This window comes from Mastacembelus armatus, chromosome 3 (assembly GCF_900324485.2).
Source record: "Mastacembelus armatus chromosome 3, fMasArm1.2, whole genome shotgun sequence".
Taxonomy (NCBI): domain Eukaryota; kingdom Metazoa; phylum Chordata; class Actinopteri; order Synbranchiformes; family Mastacembelidae; genus Mastacembelus; species Mastacembelus armatus.
In genome coordinates, this window is record NC_046635.1 from 21,744,835 (window position 1) to 21,768,904 (window position 24,070).

At 38.6% G+C, this 24,070-nt stretch overlaps 1 protein-coding gene across 6 annotated transcripts in view; it reads left to right on the top strand.

Annotated features, from left to right (window-relative positions):
- Nucleotides 1-24,070, top strand: part of chd9 (chromodomain helicase DNA binding protein 9) — a 65,454-nt gene that overhangs the window by 24,973 nt on the left and 16,411 nt on the right. For all 6 annotated transcript variants that reach the window (XM_026293399.1, XM_026293400.1, XM_026293401.1 and 3 more), the window contains 16 exons: nt 8,428-8,533; nt 10,590-10,736; nt 11,492-11,560; nt 11,801-11,856; nt 12,651-12,768; nt 13,111-13,197; nt 13,472-13,609; nt 14,516-14,637; nt 16,093-16,336; nt 18,418-18,594; nt 18,717-18,860; nt 19,884-20,139; nt 20,643-20,853; nt 22,265-22,460; nt 22,703-22,885; nt 23,864-24,049. In XM_026293399.1, coding sequence (XP_026149184.1) covers nt 8,428-8,533; nt 10,590-10,736; nt 11,492-11,560; nt 11,801-11,856; nt 12,651-12,768; nt 13,111-13,197; nt 13,472-13,609; nt 14,516-14,637; nt 16,093-16,336; nt 18,418-18,594; nt 18,717-18,860; nt 19,884-20,139; nt 20,643-20,853; nt 22,265-22,460; nt 22,703-22,885; nt 23,864-24,049 — 2,440 coding nt within the window. The remainder of the gene's footprint in view (nt 1-8,427; nt 8,534-10,589; nt 10,737-11,491; nt 11,561-11,800; nt 11,857-12,650; nt 12,769-13,110; nt 13,198-13,471; nt 13,610-14,515; nt 14,638-16,092; nt 16,337-18,417; nt 18,595-18,716; nt 18,861-19,883; nt 20,140-20,642; nt 20,854-22,264; nt 22,461-22,702; nt 22,886-23,863; nt 24,050-24,070) is intronic.

Sequence of the window (24,070 nt, forward strand, 5' to 3'; positions counted from 1 at the left end):
CAGATCATTGTGCAGGCAGCACAGCAGGCTTACAGACCCTAATATTGTTTCAGTTATCCTTTTTATAGCACTCATTACATCATGGATTCCAGCCTTTTTAACACATCAAACTAAATCAGTCTGGTTAGATGACTGGTCAGACTGGCACATCTCTTTTCACTTAATTTTTAAAGTTCTCAACACAACCAAAGGCTGTTTTTAGAGTTTGCTAGCCCCAATTTTACCATCTCAATGAATATTTAATATCTCAACTAAGTGTGCAGTGGCCCGCACAAAACAGGTCAACATAGAAATCCTGTGTGTGTTATTTTGAGTGATCATCAGGCCAGTTAAAGTTCCCACAGTTTTATCAAATATGCTTAATTTTAACAAAAGAAATCAGGACAAATCTAAATGTGGTTCTAATGAAATCTGAATGGTGTGATGCTGTGGCCCTAATATTCTGGTTGCATATGTGTAGAGGAGAATCTTATCACATCCCTGTAGGATATGGCCATAGTGATCATTTACAGTTGTAACCCTCTCCCTTTGTTTCAATTGTGAAAAGAAGTTCAAACGTACAGGCCCTCAGTACAAAATGTGGCAATGACGTATAGCTGTCTGTATATGACAAGAGGCTTGTGGGAGTGTGTGAATATTTCATCTGAGGTGTGAAAATTCATAACTGGCAAAAGCTCATGTTAATAGGGATTTTACTTTTCTACTCATTAGAAACAGCACAGTAAAATAAACATTTTAGCAAAGCTCTTCCTGTATTTAATGGTAAAGCAGGGGTAGCAACATAAATGGGGCCCCTGATGACATGCTGATATGGAAAAAAAAAAAACAAACTTAAACTTACAGAGGTGGAATATTGACATCAAATTATCATTTATAACATAATTATTGTATAAACTTACTTCTGTTGTGTACCAAACTAGCAAATCTGCTTTCATTGAGGCAGGCATGTCTAGGCCTACATGTCAGAAGTCAGTACATGATCAGTCACAGGCACATGGCACTGTAATGTAAACAGAAAAGAACTAAAACATAAATACTACTGTATTGGTCTGAACATCAGATGACCTGATTATACTCTAAAATAATTTTAATTAAACAAAATAGGCCACTGTACTGTTTTTAACATCATTAATATGCATTGTGTAACTTTAAAAATTAAAATACAGTACATGTCTAAAAATCAGATAGATGAAACTGACCTCCTTAGAGACTGGAGTACATACACAAAAGTGTGTGACATCTTACTCTAGGGAGGAAATGTTCCAACCTAGCTGACCAAAGATATTAACTGTAATACAGTACTGACTTGGCTGTAACAGGTAACAAGTCTCATGGCAGGTCACTCCAGTATCTGCTGTTGTGAATTTGTAATAATTAGCAGAAGACTCTATCTATGATGTCATGTCCAAAAAGATTTGGATATGAATGTCCCTCAGTGTTTTGTGTTTGAACCTCTGCCTTGGACTATACCTCCATGTTCTGCTTACCTGTCAAGGCCCTCTCATTAATGTCAGTACTGATATCTGGGAGTGGAAACAAAGTTGACAAAGTCAATGATGGAATGCTGGCAGTGCCCTGACTCATCTGGGTTGGCTTGCATCACATTGGACATTACCACAAAACCACCAGTGAGACCTGGTGTGTTTGTTTATCTACATACATGTTGTTGAAATGTGTTCCTACGCAGCTGAGAGCAGAGATAGTTGTTCTGTTGTTAACGTGGGGTTATAGAGACGGCCTGCGTGCATGATGAGAGTCCTGTTTGCATGCATGCACCTCCCAGGATGTCTCCATAAAATATTATTGTATCTCAGCTGCAAAGGTACTAACCTTCTGCATTACTTCAGTCTCTGCTCCATTGAGGATGTGTGCAGAATTGTATGTGTATTTGGTGTTCAGTGTATGCTCACTCTACCGTTGCATCAGGCTATTCTTTAAACTGGGAATGGAGCCTGAGATAAGACTATTATCCTAATTGTCTATGTACTTAAGGATCTGTTTCTCTGCGACCACTGTACCGTCAGGGTTTCCCCTTGAATCATCACTTCCATTAAATTGCTACTAAGTGGCTTCTGAATTACTTTGCTAGTTTACCACCAGTCATTTGGAAAGCAAGTTACGGCCATTATTAAGAAAATCTCACCTGAAAAACTTAAATGAAAGTTCAATGTATGGATGCGTCAGCCGCTGTGACAAGTTGACTACACCATGATACATTCCCAAAAAAATGTTGTAGTCTTTTTCTTAGCTTTAATATCAAGAGCAGAGCTTGTTATATGACGGCCATGAGGGAAAATCCAACCTAACTAACTAAAAGTCTAACTGATGTTTTAGTGTGATATGTTGCATTTAATGTGAACTTTTCCAGAATTATAGGAGTTGATTTAAAATTTAAGTATGGGTTGTTTCATTCTTTATCATAGAATTATAATCTGTGATGCACATTTGTCAAAGCTTAAACATAGATTCCTGTATTTAATAGCCTTCAGACAAATCAGTGTGTCATCACAGAAGCTCTTGCACATTGCTGCTAGAAAGCCAAATAACCCCAGGGAGTCAACATTATCTATTAAAACAAAAAACAATAATACAGATTTCTTTCATGCTGCTTCGAATTCACTCGGCTGCAGTATTTCCTTTCAAAAGTTGTTAGTGTAAACTTAATATCACTCTGTGCATATAAAATCATAATCATGTATGAAATTCATTAGATAATAGATTTATTATTGAAAGAGATACTAAATGTGTAAAAGGGTGTTGCAAATGTCACTTAGGTTGTTGAGTTGTTTTTGTGTAGCAAATCTAAAGTATACATACTAGTGTGGTGTGAGTTTTTAGTAGAAGAAATTACTATAAATTGTAGATTTGTTTCATCCTCTAAAGGGTCCCAATCTATTATTATTAGTTAGCCATAGTCTTATATCATGTATCAAAATATTTACAAACAAAATCTACCCTCAGGTGTGCCAAGGTTTATTTTATAGGCCAGGCTTGAGTGCTCGCAGCTCTCTGCAGACTGAAATTTGCTTTTCTAAGCAGCCTACCTGCTGAAAAATAACCTCATATAATTATCAGATGAAAGCACTGTGCCGCTCATTCCCTTTTTTTTTTTTTTTTTTTTTTTGTTTCTCCCTCCCCCTCCTTCTTTACATTTTTTCCCCTAATATTAAATTGGTTCTTCCAGCATGCCGAAAGCTGTGCATCCAGTGTTTCCTGTGAGCAGACATGTTCTAAATTTGCTGATACTACAATGCAGCACGGTAGCAGGAAAATATCAAACAAAATGGTGCTCGTGAGATCAATTACATGATAGAAAATGGAGGTTTAAGTCTGGCGTATATGCTGCAGCATATAGCCATTCATATTTCACTGCATGCCTGTTGGCCATCTTATCTCTTTTTTCCCCCCTCACTATTTTATTAGGAAATGCTAACCCTTTGAGGGTGTGTAGGTGTGCGTGTTTACATTATGTCCTCATGTTTGATATACGAACATGGTTGTGGGTCTGTGTTGGATTTCCTTGAGTTGAATGTCATGCAGGTGTATGTGTTTTTTGGGTGTATGCATTTGTGTGAATGACAGCATTGCCCGATTCTTAAAAAAATGTTTGCTAAATAAAGCAGAAATCCCCCATGTGTCCATGTGTGCTCTGCTGATACAGTATTTGTCTTTGAGAGGGGGCCTGATGGTGCTATTACTGCTGTTTTCCAGTTGTGTGCTGTGTGGCAACGAGATTAGAGCCTTCCATTCATAAGACTGGGACTTACTGACAAGGACCAGCTCTACTGTCTCAATAATCCCCTCAGGATGAGAAACACGCACACACAGACACACTTAGCAGCAGTTTTGAGGATGACTCAGTCACACACAATATGAATTTCTGAAGTAGAGCAAGTTAAAGGCAGTGAAGGCCAATCTAAGATGCTGAGGTAACACATTGCAGTCTTGGCCTGCAAAACACTATCATATCTTGATTCTATTAAAATCAAGCCATCACACATTCTCTCCCAGTGGCAGGCTGCCAAGTAGGGCAGGACAATACTGGGGGGACAAGGGATGGTGGTTATTTGGCACAATAGGAGGATGGAAACCAAGCAAGCAGTCTTAAAGCCAGCAACCTGACTATAACTCTAAGGAAACAGCTTGTGGTAGGCTATCATCCGAGATCAATATGTAATGTCCGATCAGGGGCAGCTCTAGTCCTATTAGAGATGCAAGATTATGTCTGGAGGATGGCCTCTTTAAATCATGGTGGGGAGGTGAATGAATCACTTTTATCTCCGTCGGTAGCAAGAATGTTCGCTTGTGAAATTAGACAAAAAGGCTTCTTATGCGTTAAATGCATTAGGAGGAATGAGAACTGAAAATGGATATTTATTGCGAGATCTGTGTTAGTGAAAGTTTTACGTAATTTAAGTAATAGCATGTGGAAAAAAAATAAGAATATGAGCAAAATATTTTTTTGGACATACAAATGTGTTTTAATATGAATCAATTGTTTTGTTTCTGGTGTCAAGATAATTCAATGTACATTAATTGCAGCTAAGTGCTGACAACTCTCCAATTTCCTTGTCATTTACTGTTTTAATTATAGACAAGCAATACTTTTGTTGGTTCAAATTCAGAAAATGGTAATTGTCTTAACGTTCAAACATGTACACTAGTGATATAGTTATGAATATTCTACAAGAAATAGTGGTAGAGTAGTCTAACTTTTAATTCTTAATAGGTCCCTGTGATGGACTGGTGACCTGTCCAGGGTGTACCCCTGCCTTTCACCCAAAGAGAGCTGGGATAGGCTCCAGCAGATCCCTGTGACCCTGGTTAGGAATAAGCGGGTATAGATAATGGATGGATGGGTGGATATTTATAATAGTTTGCTAATTAGATCACCAGCACACAGCTGAATTTTTGTTGCTTAGTATTTGGATAATCAGTCACTAGTTCTCTAAACTTGTATATTTTATACATTTATATTTTTAAAAAATGGAAAAGATCCATGTGCAATAAATTATTTTGCATCAATTTCTCTGATGACAAAAGATTGAGTGATTACAGTTCTGTTCTTTTGGTTCAACAAAAATTATATGGCAGTTGTTTACAAAGCTTCCTGCCAAATGCTTTGGCATTTACTAATGTGCCTTAAAGTACACATATTTGTATTAAAGCGGACTTGTATAAAATAACCAACCTTCGAAGACTAAATCAAACGGTATATAGGATGTTCCTCCTGGGCAATATGTGAGCTGATGAATAATTACAATATTTCTTTGTCAGAGTATATTTAATAAAACATTTGAGGCCCTGAGTCATTGTAGTATCCCAGGTTTGGCTGTCAGCATTCTGTACTAAAACACTTGATTTATATGGCATACAAAGTCTAGATATGCAAAAGTTCTTCACATCAGCAAGTCTTGACATTGTCTCTGTGGACTAAAATTGTCTACATTCAGACCTCTTTTTCTTAGTGAGAGCTTGACCTGAAAGTCTGTTTGTCCTCCCTGTCATTTGAGTTGAAGTGTTGTGAGGAAGCTACCCAGCCAAAGGGAGCATTTTCCTTAGTACTGGTGTTGGTAAACCCCTGGGTGGTCCTGCGTGTCAGCCGCAGCAGAGTAGAACAGGCCGTGACCATTGCTAAGATGTATTGTTGTAATTCTGTATTTGGGCATGTAAACTACTTTTCATCATATTAAGCTTTAGACAAGCTGCCTTGCTGTTTTAAATGCCATGCTTACCTGCAGTAGATAGCAGTATCGATGAGCTGCCTCACCATCGGTCTGTACTGGCTCAATCAGTGATTTCACAGCCCTCAAGTATCTCGTTTCACAGTTCAGGTTTTCCCATATGGGTATCAGAAAGATGCTCTAGCCCTGTTATATGCTGTCAGCTGCTGAGCTGCTGCCTGGTGATTTGACACTGTTGCTCAGCAAGGCCTGTATCCCAGTCAGCTTTTATTTGGTCGAAGAACGTTGTGTCCCATTCAGCTGCTTTATAATGTGCTATTCCCTATTGTTCTGAATGTCATTTGCTTTTTTTTTTTTCTTCTTCTTCTTTTCACTTTCTCTCTGACTTGGCACATTTGTCAGCCACTCACATTGACAGTGGACATATACTGGTGTTGTTTTTTGCAGGAAGTGATGTCACTTTAAACATTACAGCCCCCACTGTCAGATACACTTCTAAGGGCATGTTGCATGGCAACCATGAAGTGTCACTGTAAAGAGGATTTGTGAAATGCAACATTATCCACAGGAGGCAGGGACACCAGAAAGAAGGGACAGCTCTTTAGCACAGCATGCTAGACGAACCTGGGTCCTGAAATGGCTTTAATACCATTTCTATGAAAGCTTTTTTGCAAACTCTGTTAAACATGTGTTGCTGTTAAAGTAATAACTGGTCAAGTTAGTTAAACCAGCTTATCATGTCTAAAGAATTTCTTCATCTCCAAGAATGTCTACACAGTAGAGTATTTGTTTGTATTTTTTTTTTTTTAACCAGAGAAGCCTATAGAGAGGCAATACAAATGTAGTAGTCTTTTCAGCTTTTCATACTGTGTGCACTTCTGTTCTAATGGAAAATGGACCCCATACATCTCTGAGTTCAATAGTTTTTGTGCTGTATTTCACAAAATACATTTTAGTGAATATCACTTGTGTTGCTGTGGATATTTCTTAGTTTTATCTTAACACTGCAGAAAGACTTATGAGATACAAGAAGATGAAAAAGAGAACATCACAGTCATGTTTCTTTTGTCACAATCTTTTGACATCTGAATAGAGCAGTTTATGGCAACCAAAAATCAGGGTACCTCAATTAGGAGCAATAATGGAGATTATAAATAAAGAAACAGATATTGCTTTATATGGCTGATTTGTTTAACAATCTGTTTTGCTGGCTGACCTGCTGACATTTACGGGACTTTCATGTTGTTCAGCAGGCTGACCTCTTGATCTCTGAAGAACTGAATTGCTGTCTGACAGACTTGTTGGCTAATAGGAGAAGATGTAGACTGACTAGAATGGGAATCTTTGTTCACACTCTGAGTCTCTAATGTGGTCTTATATGAACAAGCCTACAGGGACATCCTCTTCGCTAGAGACATACCTGCTCATGCACAAGTCTGTTTGAATAGGCCCGTGACTGTGTGTGTGTGTGTGTGTGTGTGTGTGTGTGTGTGTGTGTGTGTGTGTGTGTGTGTGTGTGTGTGTGTGTGTGTGTGTGTGTGTGGACTACAAGACATGTTTTCATCTGTGGGAAGGTGGAGGTGGGTTTGTTACATGTTATAGATGCATTTTGTAAAGTGAGAGGGAAGATGCCATTGCGTGTCAGTATGATAGCAGTGTTTTTATTTTTTTACCCCCATTAACATCACGCTGAGCTAGAGATTTGGCGCCTGTGGCTTCCCAGAGATAATACATGTGGAGAGGCACAAGATGTGGAAGTGTGTGCATATGTGGTGAGAGAATATACGGGGAAAGGTCACAGAAATAATGTGTGACTGTGTGATAAAAAAGAGAAGAGAGATGAAGCAGTGGGAAAAAGTTAAAGCTTTTCATTCATTGTGCAATCTGCTGCTATCTGGGCTCCTGATATCATAACATCCCAGCAGCTTGACTCAGTAGTACAATTCTATATTAGGTCATGGTGAGAATTTCAACACTTGCAAACTAGCAACAGAAAGCTTAAAAAATATACAAAAATAATAATATATATATATGATCAAATGATGTTCATCTCAGCCTGAATACTACATGGGAGTTCTAGCAAACCATCTAAACGCAGTCATCTCCCATTTTGAGGAAGTTAATACATGTAAGCATTTTCTACAATCCTTCCGCTGCTGTTGTACTGTACATGTATGTACAGTATGTCGGGATTAGGTATTCTGTACTGACAGCTGTACGGAACAGAATATAGGCTAATGCTTCTATTGTTTACAGACACTTGTTGCAAACATACGGAGGGCACAAAGTGTAGTCAACAGTCAGTTGAGCAGTTGGTTTTGTGTCTGTCCTGGAAAACATGTTTGACTTTGATGACTCAATGCTTATTAGTTTGCCATGGCCACTTAATGTAAGCCTCAATCTAACAACCGCATGATGACACAGACCCATCCTACGCTTATAATCCATTGGAGACTTTTTACATTTTTTTTTTTTTTTTTTTTTAAATCAGTTCCTTATCCACCCACTAAAAGCAGTTTAAATGTCTCAATGTAAATAATAAATATTAGTGAATTGATGTTAATTCATTTTCATAAGTACTGCTACTTAATTATTAAGTACTATTAATATGTTGAAGGTATTTGTCAGCATTAAATAGTACTGTTAACGACGATGCAGTGAATGCCATTGTATGTACTGTTTTCATTACTCCAGCTTTTATCTTATTGTGTTCATGGTGTGTCTTTCCCCCTCCTTTCCTCAGGAAAATTGTCATCAAGATTGGGAAGAAGAAAAAGCGAAAGCCAGAGTCTTCAGAGGAGGAGTCAGATGATGACCCTCCCCCTCCACACACGTCTAAAGATGACTCTGTAAGACCCAGTATATACACACACTCACAAATGAATACAACCAGACACATAAATATATAATACATATCATCATTACTGTAAATAGGGTAATAACACTGGGGAACATTTAGATTGTATTTCAACTCACTTGATCAAATTAAGGCACAAATCCTGAACTGCAAGATGGCACTTGGACTTTTGGTGGGAATTTGTTCTGATAGTGTTACCTGTGCCGTCACACCCCTGCTGAAAAACAAATGAGATGCTGCGTCTGTTTCTGTTACAATTCTCATACAAGGCAGTGAGAGAAACTGTGTACTCAATCTGACTGTTCACGCTGCCGCTAATTCTTGAGTATGGCTTCACAGCTTTGAGCAAGAAAGGAATGACTCTATGGTTCATGACGAGGTCATGCAATGGGTGGGTGTCAAGTACACATTCTTATCTGTGCTGATGATGGAGCCCACTGACAGCAGTGAGGCATTAACAAAAGCATTTTCATGTGCATATGCATTAATCTAAATTTATTAGCAGTGAGAAGTTAAAAAAATTGGACATGCAGCATTATTTAAACCTTTTCATTTTACCCAATTTTCTATTCTCCACGACTTTTGAGTTTGTTTGATAGCATACCACTTAGCAAACTTCAATTATAACATTTGATGCCGAGGCAGTTACATAGCTTGAAAATTAAAGCTATATTATCTCTAAATGAGCTGTGTAGAGAGTCAGGTAGAACTGTGGGTAGGTCCTGTGAAGAAATCCAGTTTTTCATGACCTTACCATGCTGTAGACCTTGTTATGCTAACTAAATTCAATATAAAACAAGAAAACCACCATATACATACACTTGAATATTCATTCATTGTTGAATGTGACTGGTATTGATCAACATCCCCTACAACAGTTTTCCTCCACCATATAATATTAATCTGATTAAGAATAACAATTGAAGGAGATAACAACTGAGTTTATCTTTTGTTATATAATTTAGTCGCTGCTGTCATGTGCTGTGGTAAGAGGGACATGTCTGAATGAGTGGAGATGAAAAGTGACTTTTTCTCATCGTTCACTCACCACCTCTTGTCGCCTTTCTGAATCCTATCCGGGCTATGGCCTATGACATAATTACTCTTGTTAAATAGCGCCCCCGGCCTTAATTAAAACAGTCTGTTGATGACTCATTTAGGATGAATTTGTGGATGAAGTAAAACTAATGTGGCCGACAGCGAGAAAAGAAGCATGGCCTCCTCAGGGGTTTAGCCCTATTGCCATGGCGGGTGGCAGGTTTAACTTTCCAACTTCTGGTCATCTTGGGTTTGGGGATGTGAGGGCACATCTCCGTGGGGATATTACACTCCACACCTAATTAACTTTGACTCAGTGGCATTTATTCCTAATTAACTACATATTATCATTAGGAGGGGCTCTTTTATTGATGCAGGATACAGCTGCTCACGCGTATGATAATTATAAAGCCTTGACAGGAAGGATTAGAAAGAAGCTGGAGTTTAAAATGCAGGCAATTTTCTCACTTGCAAAACATGTTTTGTTTTGTTTTTTTAACTTGGCGTTATTGAATTAAACAAAGTTATACCTGGAAAGCCAAAAATAAATACTTTGAGTATCTTACTGTAAATCTTACTTTTTTTTTTTTTTTTAATCATTCAGATTTTCATCCATTGCTGAGAAGTATAGCAGACAATGTGTACTGTATGGTTTACTTTTAAGCTCTGGTAACTAAAGAGATTCATACAAAGTGCAGTAAACAGAAAAAATGAAGCAAATAAGTCAATATTTGGCGTTACCACCCTTAATCTTTGTCAGTACCAGTTTTCCTGCATATTGTGTGTTGAAAAAGTATCAGAACATCTAAAGAGGCTAAATCCTATCCACAGATTGATGTGGTATAAAATGTTGCATTAGTTTCTTTGTTTCTCCATCACTTGTGCAAAGTAACTAGCCTTTCATGCTGGACGCTGCTGTTTTTTTTAATTGTGAAACAATAGCATGAAGTAATTAGATAATTTGAATATTTTTGTGAATGCATTTCTCTCTTTTTGTCTTGCTTCTCTAGAAGAGACGTTCTAATCGCCAGGTGAAGAGAAAGAAGTACGCTGAGGAGCTGGAGGCAAGGTTGTCAGATGAAGAAGTCAAGGTTATTGTCAAAGCCAAGAAAACCAACACAGCAGCGTCCAAGGAGCCTGCTCTTCAACTCTTTGTAGTAAGTACTTCTACCCCAAAATACCTTGTAGCTAAGAAATGGAGTTTGAATTCATCCTATAAAAAACATGAAAAATACTGCACAGTTGAGCCAAATTTATAAATCTCACAGGAGTATGTTTTGGCTTACGATGAAAAATCCATGCAAAGGCTCAAATTTATGTGCATAACTGTTGCTGAAGAAAACGAACTGCAAAGTCAGAAAACACGTTGGAGAACAACAGGACTAGTGAAATGCCCCAAAGCCTGTTGTTTTCCCCCACCTCATCATGTTGTTCAAATCCGGACCACCACTGTATGCTTATATAAAAAGGGAAGATGCATGTTCATTGTCAACTTTTAATGGCTTAGATGCAATAGCAAGATATTAGTAGAATACTATTTAAAAAAAAAAAAGGCTTTGCACTAAAAAGTTTCTTGCAAAGCTCAAATGTTTGGATCTTTTGTTAATTTTGTTTATGTAATCCAGAATTGCACTTTACCACAGGGCTTTACAATCTATATGACAAACTGTATGACAGCCTCTAACATTCTTCTTTGATTCAGATTAAAAAAAAAAAAAATACACACACACACACAAAGCTAAGTCAAAAACCCAGGAAAAGTAGTCCATATTATTTTATTATTACACACTGTTTACTATGCATTACACACTGTTTACTATGCACTGTGGTTTTTGAATTACAAAGTGTCCTTATGCAAACGTATTGCTTTGGGAGACTAACATGAAATGCTTCATGTTCACTGCATTTGAAGGAAAATCCCAGTGAAGAGGATGCTGCTGTTGTTGACAAAATCATGTCTTCTCGTATCGTCAAGAAGGAGGTAATGATTTCTCATTCGGTGATTGTGCAGCACCTTATCATTTACAATCAGGATAAAGGTTGTAATTATCAGCAAAATATTGTTTTATTTGATACTTCATTTATTTATTTATTTTCATATTTATTTGAACTTGGATTCTAAATGAAACTACCTAATTTTGTAGCACTGATAAGGTAACTGAAAAAAATAATTGTTCAAAATTTACCTCTAATTATATATTTATTTTAACCCTCTCTGTAGGTCTCTCCAGGGGTGGTGGTAGAAGTGGAGGAGTTTTTTGTAAAATACAAAAACTAGTAAGTTCATTGTTTTAGCTTTATAGTTCTGGTTTGAGGTATAAACTGTTTATATGAAATAATGTTGTGCAGTGAGGTTTTTCTTTTAGACTATTGAGTTACTTTGATTATTCTTGACCAGCACTTGTAGGATCTGGGTAACATTGCATGAATGAATAAAATCTCATTATTACAAAAATTCCTGTGACAAAAGTTTGATTAAAGTTGAAAACAGAAGTCCTGAAGGCTTTGACCAAAAATGCTCCAAAGGACTGTGTGATTACATAAGCGTACAAGCATCTCAGGTGTCCATAGGACAGTATTCAGTGTCAGCAAATTTTGCAACCTTGATTTAAATTCTCTTCTGTGGATTTGGCGATATGATTCAAAATTCTAGTTCTTTCCCAGAGCAAATGATCAGTGTGAGTGTTTTGGAAATTATGATTTATGAACCATAGGTTTACTACCCCAGCCTCCCAGAGAAATTGTTTATTTTCACAGAACAGATAATCTATCATCAGCCAGATCAAATTCATTACGTTTTCTGCCTAATTAGGAAAAGGATGGAAATGTGAATGTCACACTTGACTGTGTAAATCAAATACGACTGAGGAGAGCAGACTTTCTGAATTGTAGGTTGGGAAAGGACTCACATGACCGAATTTATGGTCTCTGCAATTGCCCCAGATGTTTAGAAGTTTGTTTTTTTTTTGTATGTTTCTCACTGTAGACTAATTGTGTGTGTGTGTGCGCGCGCGTGTGTGTGTGCGTGCGTGCGTGTGTGCGTGGTTGTGTGTTTTTGCATACCATGTTAGCTCCTACTTACACTGTGAGTGGGCCACGGAGCAGCAGCTGGAAAAGGACAAGAGGATTCAGCAGAAGATCAAACGCTTCAAGATAAAACAAGCACAGAGGGCACTCTTCTTTGCAGATGTAAGGTTGTGTGACTGTGTGTGATAGTGTTTATGTATACACATATTTGGGCATTTGGTATGAGCAGGTGTGTGTTTTCATAATTTTGTGTCCTTTACGATGTGTGTTTAGTGTACAAACATAAATATTGTGTGTGTGTGTGTGTGTGGCTGTTTAATATACATTTTGTGTCTTGTTTTGCGTGGGCAGGCACATCTGTGTACATATATTTGAATTTACTCGCTCAGTTAATACAGTAGTGATACTTGGCTCAGATACCAGATGGTTAGTGAGCACTTAGGTTTATTCTTTGCTTTTCTCTCTCCCCTCTCTCTTTCCCTCTTCTCTTTCCTTCTGTCTCAGATGGAAGAGGACCCTTTTAATCCTGATTATGTAGAGGTAGACAGAGTGCTGGAGGTGTCGTATTGTGAGGACAAAGACACAGGAGAGGTAAAGTGAATCCTCTTTCATTTGGTAATCATAACCATGAGTAGCATGCGTGTGTTTATTTGTGTCAGTGCGTCTGAACATGTATTACTCTTTTTCAGTTTTTTTGTGTTTTTGTTCTATTCAACATATTCTTCACTCCAGCAATGTCTTTATATTTCAAAAGTGCCCAAGGCCATCCTAATGGGCTGCCTCTCAGCCTTTGATAATATTATAAAAGCAGAGCTTGGCCTTGCTTAAGTCTTTTCCAGTGCTAATTCTCCTCTCTCTGCTGCAGGAGGTGGTATACTACCTGGTGAAGTGGTGCTCTCTGCCTTACGAAGACAGCACCTGGGAGTTGAAGGATGATGTAGATCAGAGCAAGATTGAAGAGTTTGAGCAGCTGCAGGCAGCCAAGCCAGACTCACGCAGGGTGGTAAGCTGTGCCCACCCACATTCCTCACTTCTCTTAGTATTTCCCCAGATTTTTTTCTATAGGTCCAGGAAGGTTGGATAGAGCAAGTCTTATCAAAATTCTAACAGAAAACATATAGTATTTATATAATAAATGTTATTGTGTGACCAAGTCTTTAAAGTGTGTAATGACCATGCAGACAAACCTGTGTTTTAATATTAGTTTGTTTTTTTTCTTTTTCATTGTATTCATAAATGTAATGTAATTGTTTTATTAGGTTTACACTTACTCTGCTGGTGATATGTTGATTTCAGTCTCTTCGGTTCTGAACTTTGTGGTTCACAATGGTCATATTTGGTAATAGGGATTTTACCCATCCTCACAATGGCCAGCTGTTTCTCTGGTCTCGTGCTTATTTTAGGTAGATGGAATGAGTTCTTTTTCTTTTTTTTTTTTTAAGAGCAAGTTTTCATCAACTGCTCTTTTTTTTCCCCGTGGATAGTTTTGATCACATTTAACATGTTTTCTTGTCATATTCCCCTCCCTGCCCCTTCCCTCTGAATAGTTCACACTTTGCATATCTGTTGTTATAACTGTAGGTCAATCTTTACAACACTTCTTTCCCAGTAGTGATGATAATATGCTGTAGATGTGCCTATTATATGATGGAAGTTTTTACAGATAAGTTTCAGGCAGCTTTTCAGAATACAGTCACCACATGGTTGGTTGATTCTACCCTGTTTCTGTATTTCCTTACTTGCCTTATCTTCTAAAAACATTACCCACTGTCATTACCCACTTTTCCTGTGATTTATTCTTGCCTGTCATTTAGATATAGAATATTGTATTCCTTAGTAATGTTTTTATCTAAAATTTTTATGTAATATATTTCAAAACACCCCTTATAACTTAAAATTTGTCACTTAGGAGCGCCCCCCAGCCAATCTGTGGAAGAAGAGGGAGCATTCAAGGGAATACAGGAATGATAACACTCTCAGGGACTACCAGCTTGAAGGAGTGAACTGGCTCCTCTTCAATTGGTACAACAGGTCAGTTATAAGTACTGTATGCTAATGCCTTCCCACACATACAGTCCTTTCATACTAAAATACCCATGCTGGGCACGGTGTGCAGTGGTCATTGTGGGTTTTCTGGCCAATATCTGCAACCCTGATCTGGATTATGGCATGTTGCAATTGCAAGTAACTTTCTATCACAGAACCACATACATTATTTAGAGCTCTTGGTAGCTACTGGTTAATGTTCCACAATACCATTTAATATTAGTATTCATTAAACAGAGCCATATAGGAATGAACAGGTTGAACAAGACAGGATCAAATATGTAAAACGAAATCTGTGTAAAAAAACTGATGAAATAGCACAATCAACTTTACTGCAGTAATGGAAAAATAATGTAATATATATTCTATCAATGTCACAATGTCACATGGATATGACTCCAATAACTCCAAAGCACACTTCTCCCATGGAAGGACAAATGGTAGATTTAGTATAAACCTTATACTAAAAGCAAAATATTCTCTATACATATTCCCTTGTGAAGCTTTAGTGATCCCATGCTTATAGAACAGTGCAGTATATTTTTTGATTCAGAGATTTTAGTTAGGCATTTTGAATTTCAAGAAGGATCTTCTGCAGTTCATGAATAATGAATTACCTTTCCTGTTGTATGTGTGTGTTTACCATGCAGTAGTCACATTATCTGGTTAGGCCTGCAAGGAGAGTCAAATTTCCTGTCAAGGTGCACGCTGCTGCAGCAACAACTGCTTTTCTTCGCCCACAACTACAAAAGTGCTGCACAGTACATCTGGGGTACACAATGTCACTGTGCTTGCATTAACCCTAGGAATTGGTTTTGTTATGTGTGAGCATGCAGGAGATTTTTTTTGTATGCCTACGCAGAGAGATTCATCAAAAGTAGAGAGCTGCTTAAGAGGCCAGTGGGAATATCTGCACGTTGCAATTAGCATCAAGACATAATACCCCCACCCACTGGACAGCTGAAAAAATGGTTTGCTGGAGTACACCACGCAGAGGAGGCAGATGCATTTGCCGTTATTTTGAATCTCATCTCTCTGCTCTGTTATTACCGCTGATGATGTTGTTTTCTCTTCTGTTTATTCTTTTAGTATCATGGGATTTTTGCATTTTCTGTGTTTACCTCCTCCTCTGTTTCAACATATTTATCACCCCCTTTTTATCCCACCACATGCATTTTTCTGCACTTTGAACCCATACTGGATTTGTCACATGCAGCAGAAATTCTCATCCAACTTTTTCTTGGTAATATAGAGATGTAATACCTCATACATCACTGTAGTTAGTTTTTAAACACACCAAAAAGATCATTTTCACACTGGTGTGATTGACTTAAGTTTAACCACCTTCTCTTATTCTTGGCCGTCACTTTCTGCCATTTATATTTGATCACAGTTGTCTCTCCTCCCTGTCCTGTAACTTTTGTTATCTTCATCTGTCAGACGGAACTGCATACTGGCAGACGAGATGGGGCTGGGAAAGACCATTCAGTCTATCACATTCCTAGAAGAGATCCATCGTGTGGGCATTAAAGGGCCATTCCTCATAATTGCCCCACTCTCAACCATTGCCAACTGGGAACGCGAGTTCCATACTTGGACCCACCTCAATGTCATTGTCTACCATGGAAGCATGGTCAGCAGACAGATGCTCCAGCAGTATGAGATGTATTTCAGGGATGCACAGGTAAAGTATACCAGAGATCTTTTTTCCTATAACTTTTATAGTGAGAGTTGAGTAGAGTGCTGGTCAATTTGTAGTGTTAGAATCAATGAAGTCACTAATTTGGAGGCACTTCCATCTGAGTGTAAATTTGTGTATGTACAGGACTTCACACTCATTGCATAGGCATGGTGCAGCACACACATTCTGTCTGGGGAAAGAAATTACAGTCAAATGCTGATGTAAAGCTTCTGTCCATTTTTTTTAATGCAGAGGTTTCATCTTAATACTAAAGATGTTATTTTTTTTTTGTAACCTTTCTTTTCTGTTTTATTGGCTCATTTCATTTCATTTAAGAGTAGAATGGGTTTACCCAGTAGTGTACCCCTACATTCATGTACATTTCTTGTCAGAAGCAAGCTCTAGTGTTTATATATGCATTATATTAATTGTAGGTTCGCAAATGTAGTGATAGCAGTGCAGCTGTTGCAGTTGTACTTCTTAAGAAAGAACATTGCTTTAACCGTGTTGTCTGTGGTTTATCACCTCAGTAGTTTGTTCTGGCCTGAGAAAAGCAAGCAATTTGTTATAGATACACACCTGAACACACAGCATGGCTCACATATCCAGCACAAACAGAATCATGAGGATTGAGAGGCCTTTTAGTTCACCCCAAAAAAACCTAATCTTTCCCTTTTTAAAGATGGGCAGCAGAACGCAACATCCCTGCGCTTACCTTCAGAGTGGAAAGCAGTGATTCACTTTGATTAAAATAATCACAGTGCTTTTTAGAAAACAGCAGCACTGTGTCAGCAACATGAAGTCCTGTGAGTAATCTAATGATATGTTTCAAAGCAGGAGGCCTGCATACAAGAGTGGGAGTCGGATATTGAAAAGCCAGAAAGAACGTGATTATCATGTGTAAAACTGGGACTCTATCGTCTGCAGCAAACTCACTTAATGCAGTGTTTCAAAAGCAAAAAACACTCTTAGAAAGAGAAAACAAAACAACAATTGAAGGATAGTCCATGTATTGTGATGAGTCAGTTAAAAGTTTTCTTTAGACAAAAGGTCTGTGTTTATGTTATTCAGGGACAGAATTAGATTTTGTTTGGTCTGATTTGGTTATTGTGTCATGTTACACTCTTTTTAAATGATTATCAAATGTAATGGTTAATGAAGCCTGTGGTATTAGGGAGCTATTTCATGAACTTGTGGTTCATAGTTTCAAGACAACATTTGACAAGATTCTAGGAAGGGCACATGCCTGACAATAAGTTGACTGGTGGGTAGTTAGTGAACATTGATCACAGGCTTTCTGTGCTTGGCAGGCCATGTGATGTGTCACAACAGGCAGGAAGGAGGTCTTAGTATTCAGATGAACCGTAGAAAGAAATAAGCAACAGCAGAACAGAGCAGAGCCGCCACCAGGCTGTCTCCCAGGCAGCCAGTGATGTCATAGCAGCCCCCAAGGGGAGCTCTCTGTCGGCGCTGCTCAGGCATATCAGAAAGAGAGAGAGGCTTTTCTACAGAAGTCTTTTGGCTGGCTGGCTGTGGGAGGGGGTTACTGGATAACTAAGTATCCCTTGAGGACTGTTGTCAAGGCAATAGATACAAATGGAGAGGCGGGGTGAAGCAAAGCCTCCCCAGACAACCGAACAAACAAACAAACAGCATAAAGACTCATTAACGGTTGCATGCTCTTGTCCTGGTTATACTGTAGATTGCTCCCCAACCCAGAGGTGTGCATTTAGATTGTCACTGAAATCTAAAAATAAAGTACGGGATTCCTGTCAAGAGCACAAATTAGTAGGTTTCGATTATAAACAGGTGCTGTAAAGAACAAGAAGTATGCAACAGAGAAATATGTTGTTTTTCTCTGTACTTCCCTATGTATTACATTTCAAATCAGTTATTTATCCTCTCAGAGGTTACTTTAATAACAGTACATAGTGTGTATTATATTAATAAAGCAAATACAGTGTGTTTTACATACCTATGCACAAATTGCAACTCTGAAAATTTCTTTATGTTTTGTTTTATAGATCCCCTGTAAACCAGTTTAATAATGTATGTTCCCACATGGCTTCTCTTTTTGTCTTTAGGGCCGTGTGATACGAGGAGCCTACAGGTTCCAGGCTGTTATCACCACATTTGAGATGATCCTGGGGGGCTGTCCTGAACTTAACGCCATAGAATGGCGCTGTGTTATCATCGATGAGGCCCACCGCCTGAAAAACAAGAACTGCAAGCTACTAGAGGGCTTCAAGCTCATGAACCTGGTACATAAACCATCAACTTAGAGGAGAATGGTGTCAAACAGTGTGGTGCAGGAGGGTTTTTGACAAACCGGACTCGTAAATATTGTAACAATGTCCTTTTTTCACCTTTTGCCCTCTTCTAGGAGCACAAAGTTCTCCTGACGGGTACTCCTCTCCAGAATACAGTGGAGGAACTTTTCAGCTTGCTCCACTTCCTGGAGCCAACGCGCTTTCCCTCAGGAAACAACTTCATGCAAGAGTTCGGAGACCTCAAGACTGAGGAGCAGGTGAGCTTGTTGATACATAGAGGGCATGTCCTCTGTGTATATCATATTAATATCCTTGGTGAAAATATTTTTTAAAAATAGCCAAATTTTTTCCTGTAGCTTCACAACGCACACACACGCACACGCGCGCACACACACACACCCACACACCCCCACACACCCACACACCCACACACCCACACCATCGCTTAGATTCAAAGATCCTATTGGTACAGATGGAACCCTGAAAATAGGGCCTTTTCTAATTAGGTCTCAAACACATACCAAGCATATGGTGGATAATGATAACAGATAATGGGTTGTTGAAACAATTGCTCATTAGAAAAAACATATCCCTCTCCTTCTGAATGTTGTTATTTGGACTTTCATTTTTAGACGGTAGCAGCAAAGAGATGTTTGGTGAAAAGATCATTAAAACAAGTTGGGAGATGGTACTCCCACTAAAAGTTAAAATATTTTGACAGCTACAGTTCAACACTGGACACTAAAAGTAGAAGCTCTTCATACTAGTGGGAATGTGAAATCCTTTTCTAGTGGAAAAATTGCTGGTGCTGTTAAGAGGTACTTTAACTGGTAATAGACATGGCTAGGGAAAACTGGCTGTTGTACTATTGCGCAGTCATATGAATATACTTTATTCCTAAAATGTAAGTGGACTAGATGATAGAGATGATGTGTCACTGTAGAATTTTTAATGTTGTAAATCAAGATGATTCCTAGGGACCTATTGTTCTTAAATAAAGTATATGCACAATTTTATATGTGATTTGTGAATTGGAAAGAAAACTGAAATGCTTCCTATAAATATATTGAGCTGCATTACAAGCAAAATATGAATATGAACCTTTTGAACATCAATATAATGACGTTTGATGTTTTTTTTTTTTTCAGTCAGAGCCAGTCTAAACATGTGTAAACCCACGCCTGTGTAATATACAATATCCCACACTAGTTAGTGAATGTAATAACTGTACCTGTTTTTTTTTTTTTTGTTTGTTTTTTTTTTATCTTTGTGGTCCACAGGTGCAGAAGCTTCAGGGCATCCTGAAGCCCATGATGCTGCGTCGGTTGAAGGAGGATGTGGAGAAGAAGTTAGCTCCCAAAGAGGAAACCATCATCGAGGTTGAGCTCACCAATATTCAGAAGAAATACTACCGCGCAATCCTAGAGAAAAACTTCTCTTTTCTGGCCAAAGGTGCTGGCCAGGCAAATATGCCCAATCTGGTCAACACCATGATGGAGCTGAGAAAGTGCTGCAACCACCCCTACCTCATCAAAGGTAGGATGGCAGGGATTAGATATACGTTAATAAAATTAAATATAATTGAAATGGTACAGCTGTGATCTGCAGTAAGTCTGCAGTCTCCACAGTTTCCTGTTTATCTGTCTAAAAGTTGTGGGCTCATTTTAGAGGATTTAGAAGCACACTATAATGATATCTCAAGGGATTGTTAGGATAAACTGCAAACTGGTAAAATTGCCCTGAGAAAGCCATGAAAATCTTAGCTGATTGCATTTGCAATCAATCAATCTAGTATTTCCCCTTTTTAATTAAACCACTTTCAACATCAGCAAATGCAGAAAACCTTTAAAAAATATATACATCCTACAGTATAACTTGCACAGGTAAGTTAACATTCAGTGATGGGTCAAACATTTGTTATAAATGTGCCTCTAATGTTCTTGTGCACCAAGATCTTGGACAATATCAGTCTTGTTCTTGTTGGAACAAAACATGAGAAATGCAGTGTTCCTGATGCATCCATGTTTCCGCCATGTCAGGGGCAGAAGAAAAGATCCTAGAGGACTTCAGGGAAGTATATAGTCCCACTGCGATCGACTTTCACCTGCAGGCCATGGTGCAGTCTGCTGGGAAACTGGTCCTTATTGACAAACTGCTGCCCAAGATGAAAGCTGGAGGGCATAAAGTTCTCATCTTCTCCCAAATGGTGCGCTGCCTAGACATCTTGGAAGACTACCTCATTCAGCGAAGGTAAGAATCATGGTTGTTGATGCATTTGTTACTTACTGGCCAAACCTAAAAATTTGAAACTCGTAAAAAAATATTTAGTATATATTTATATTTTTTATAATTTAAAAAATGTCCCACATTGCAGAAAAAGTCAGCTATGATATAGCATCAGGCAGTCGATATGCATGACATTAAAGATCATGCAAATCATTAAATCCAGATATTCAGTTGTGGAAAAACCCTAGAATATTGAGTTGTGTGTAGTACATACAATTACAATTAGTTTATATTTACACCCTTCACTAAATTAATCACATTTTTACACTCTGACTTTATTGGATTCAATGGAAGTACAACATTTTCAGATGATAAACATGCTATTTTAGCCTTTATTTTAGCATTCTAAGTCCATAACATCTCAACTCCACAATAGAGTTCAATTTCAGTTAGTATTTTTTTTTTTTTTTAATCTGCAATGGGTGTGAAAAAAAGTGAAGTAAAAGTAAATCCCTGCTTCTCCACCTACAGACCACTTGGACTTGGACTTAGCTTGGCCATAAAGCTTCTGTGTACAACCAGTGGCTCTGCTAAAGTACAGCATTGCATCACATTATGAGCTTTCACCTTGCTTCCTTCTGTGTGTCTGCTTTTGTCTGTCTCAGCAATGTCTTGGGTAATATGCAGAAATCCCATAAAAACCTCAAATTGACTAAATGGCCCAGAACATTCAGCCATACAAAAGGTTTACAACAGGGCTTTAAGCTGAGGATTTACGTTTCACAGTTAGCAGTGTCAAAATTAACAGGAATCTTGGTTTCTGTTTCTCATTTTTGCATTTTTTTTTCTTACATCTCACATCTCAATCCAGTCTTTTACATTTGGTTTATATTTTGTGCCCTTTGCCTCCTTGCATACTTTTTTTTTTTTTTTTTTTTTTGCCCTTATGTCTCTGTTTCTTTTTTTTTCTCTTCTGGCTTCCCACCAGCAGCTGGAGCAAACCCTGAACTATTGTAAACATGTGGGGTGCTGCAGAGCACAGATAGAGTTCAGCAGCAGGTTACAGAAGCCCTCAGGGCTCCACCACAATAGACAAACTGGAATTTCTGAGAGGTTTCTCTTGAGTGGAAGTGGATTACCCTGGGGAGGGCAAGGGTTCGGATGGGAAGATGTGGGAATATACACAAGGATGAAAGAGCATAACCACTTCTTGTAGAAACTGTTTTATCTTTGAGGATGCCGTCTCCAGGTGTAGAGGTGAAAGAAACTAAAAGAAGACTGGGTAAATTTATAGGCCCAGTACTGTGGAGTTACAGTAGGTTGGGAAAATGCAAACATAATTAAAAAGGTACACATTTAATGTTTAAAAAAAACTTTTACCCAGAGCACGAAGTCTGAGTTATTGTTATACATAACCGATTCTTTTGTGTTGCAGGTACTTGTATGAGCGGATAGATGGACGTGTTCGTGGAAACCTGCGGCAGGCCGCCATCGACCGCTTCAGTAAGCCTGACTCAGACCGCTTTGTTTTCCTACTGTGTACAAGAGCTGGTGGCCTGGGAATCAACCTCACAGCAGCAGACACCTGCATCATCTTTGACTCTGACTGGAACCCGCAAAACGACTTGCAGGTACAACACACACGCACTCTCTCTTTGCGATGGATTTTTGCCATTATGCATTATGGAAGTTTGGCACACTGATAGCTCTCTATTTGTCTGACATCTGTTCATATAAACACCTGCCAAGAAGACTCATGACCATGGAACGTGTCCTACACCGGGTCCAATCAAGAACTGGAAAGATTAAAGTCACCAAAGCTCCTCTTTGTATATCCAAGTGCACTTTACTCAGGTTTTTTTGTCCATCACAGGCACAGGCTCGCTGCCATCGGATTGGTCAGAACAAGGCGGTGAAAGTGTACCGGCTGATCACCAGGAACTCATATGAGCGGGAAATGTTTGACCGTGCCAGCCTCAAGCTGGGCTTGGACAAAGCAGTGTTGCAGAGCATGAGTGGCCGTGATAACAGCCTGGGAGGAGGCACCGGAGGAGGGGTGAGTTTGCTGGTTGTCCAAATGATTTTGAATATAGATGGACAATTAGATTCAGTTAAGTCATTCAAATTATGCTCTGCTAATTTCTAAAAAGAGGTGTGTGATGTGTACATGTCTTTAGCAGGACATGACTTACTGTCCCATCATCAAATTAGTACTCAAAAGAAGAGGAAATGGTGAAGCCTGGTGTGGCAAAACCTGATGCTTAATGCCATCCCTTTGGTTATCCATGTTTTCGACTTACCCTACACATTACCATGTCTAGCACCTTAAGGGTTAAGTACTCAAGTAATGACAAATAATACAAGTCAGCCTTCTATCTCACGGGTATTAAACCTAAAGTGAATAAATTATATAAGATTTTTAAAAAGTTGTTTTATTTCATCCTAGTGTTTTTCCTGCAAAGTGAAAGTTAATAATTTCTGTTATCCTGAATTACATCAGAGGAACACTGTAACAGATGGCAGACAAATACAGGATGCCAAGAAAAGAAACAACTGTTAAACACCTAAAATTTGGAGCTCACTCTTTTAAAAATTCCACTTCAATTGGAACTGATCCTATTTGAGTCTAATTGCTTTGTGAGGGAGTGTGTCAACAGTGTGTGAAGTGTGTAGGTGGCTGTTTAACTGTGGTTGATGTCCTCTGAGAATTAGCTGAACTATAAGGACACAAAGCTATTAGCAGGTTTCCACATCTGGTCTCACTGAACATATTTGCATACTAAACAGCTGCTAGGGTTAGATACAGGGCTGCTGATGTTATGATTTTAATAATTCAATGTGTGTGTGTTTTTTTTTTCATGTGCATTTAACAGGCTGTTTCTTTTTAGTACTGTCAGGTTTTGTAGGTATTTTTGTCAGACATTATGTAGTGTTGTACTTGTACCTCAAGTCAATTGTATAGTCTATGTAACCAGTGTATATTATTTATTTGTTGGATATTGTCTCCTATCTCCCATTTCTTCTGATCTCTCAGGCTGTGCAGCAGCAGCTGTCAAAGAAGGAGATCGAGGATCTGCTACGGCGAGGTGCTTACGGGGCCATCATGGATGAGGAGGACGAAGGGGCCAAGTTCTGTGAGGAGGATATTGACCAGATCCTCCAGCGCAGGACAAAGACCATCACTATTGAGTCTGAGGGACGAGGATCCACCTTTGCTAAGGTGAATAAAATACATAAATAC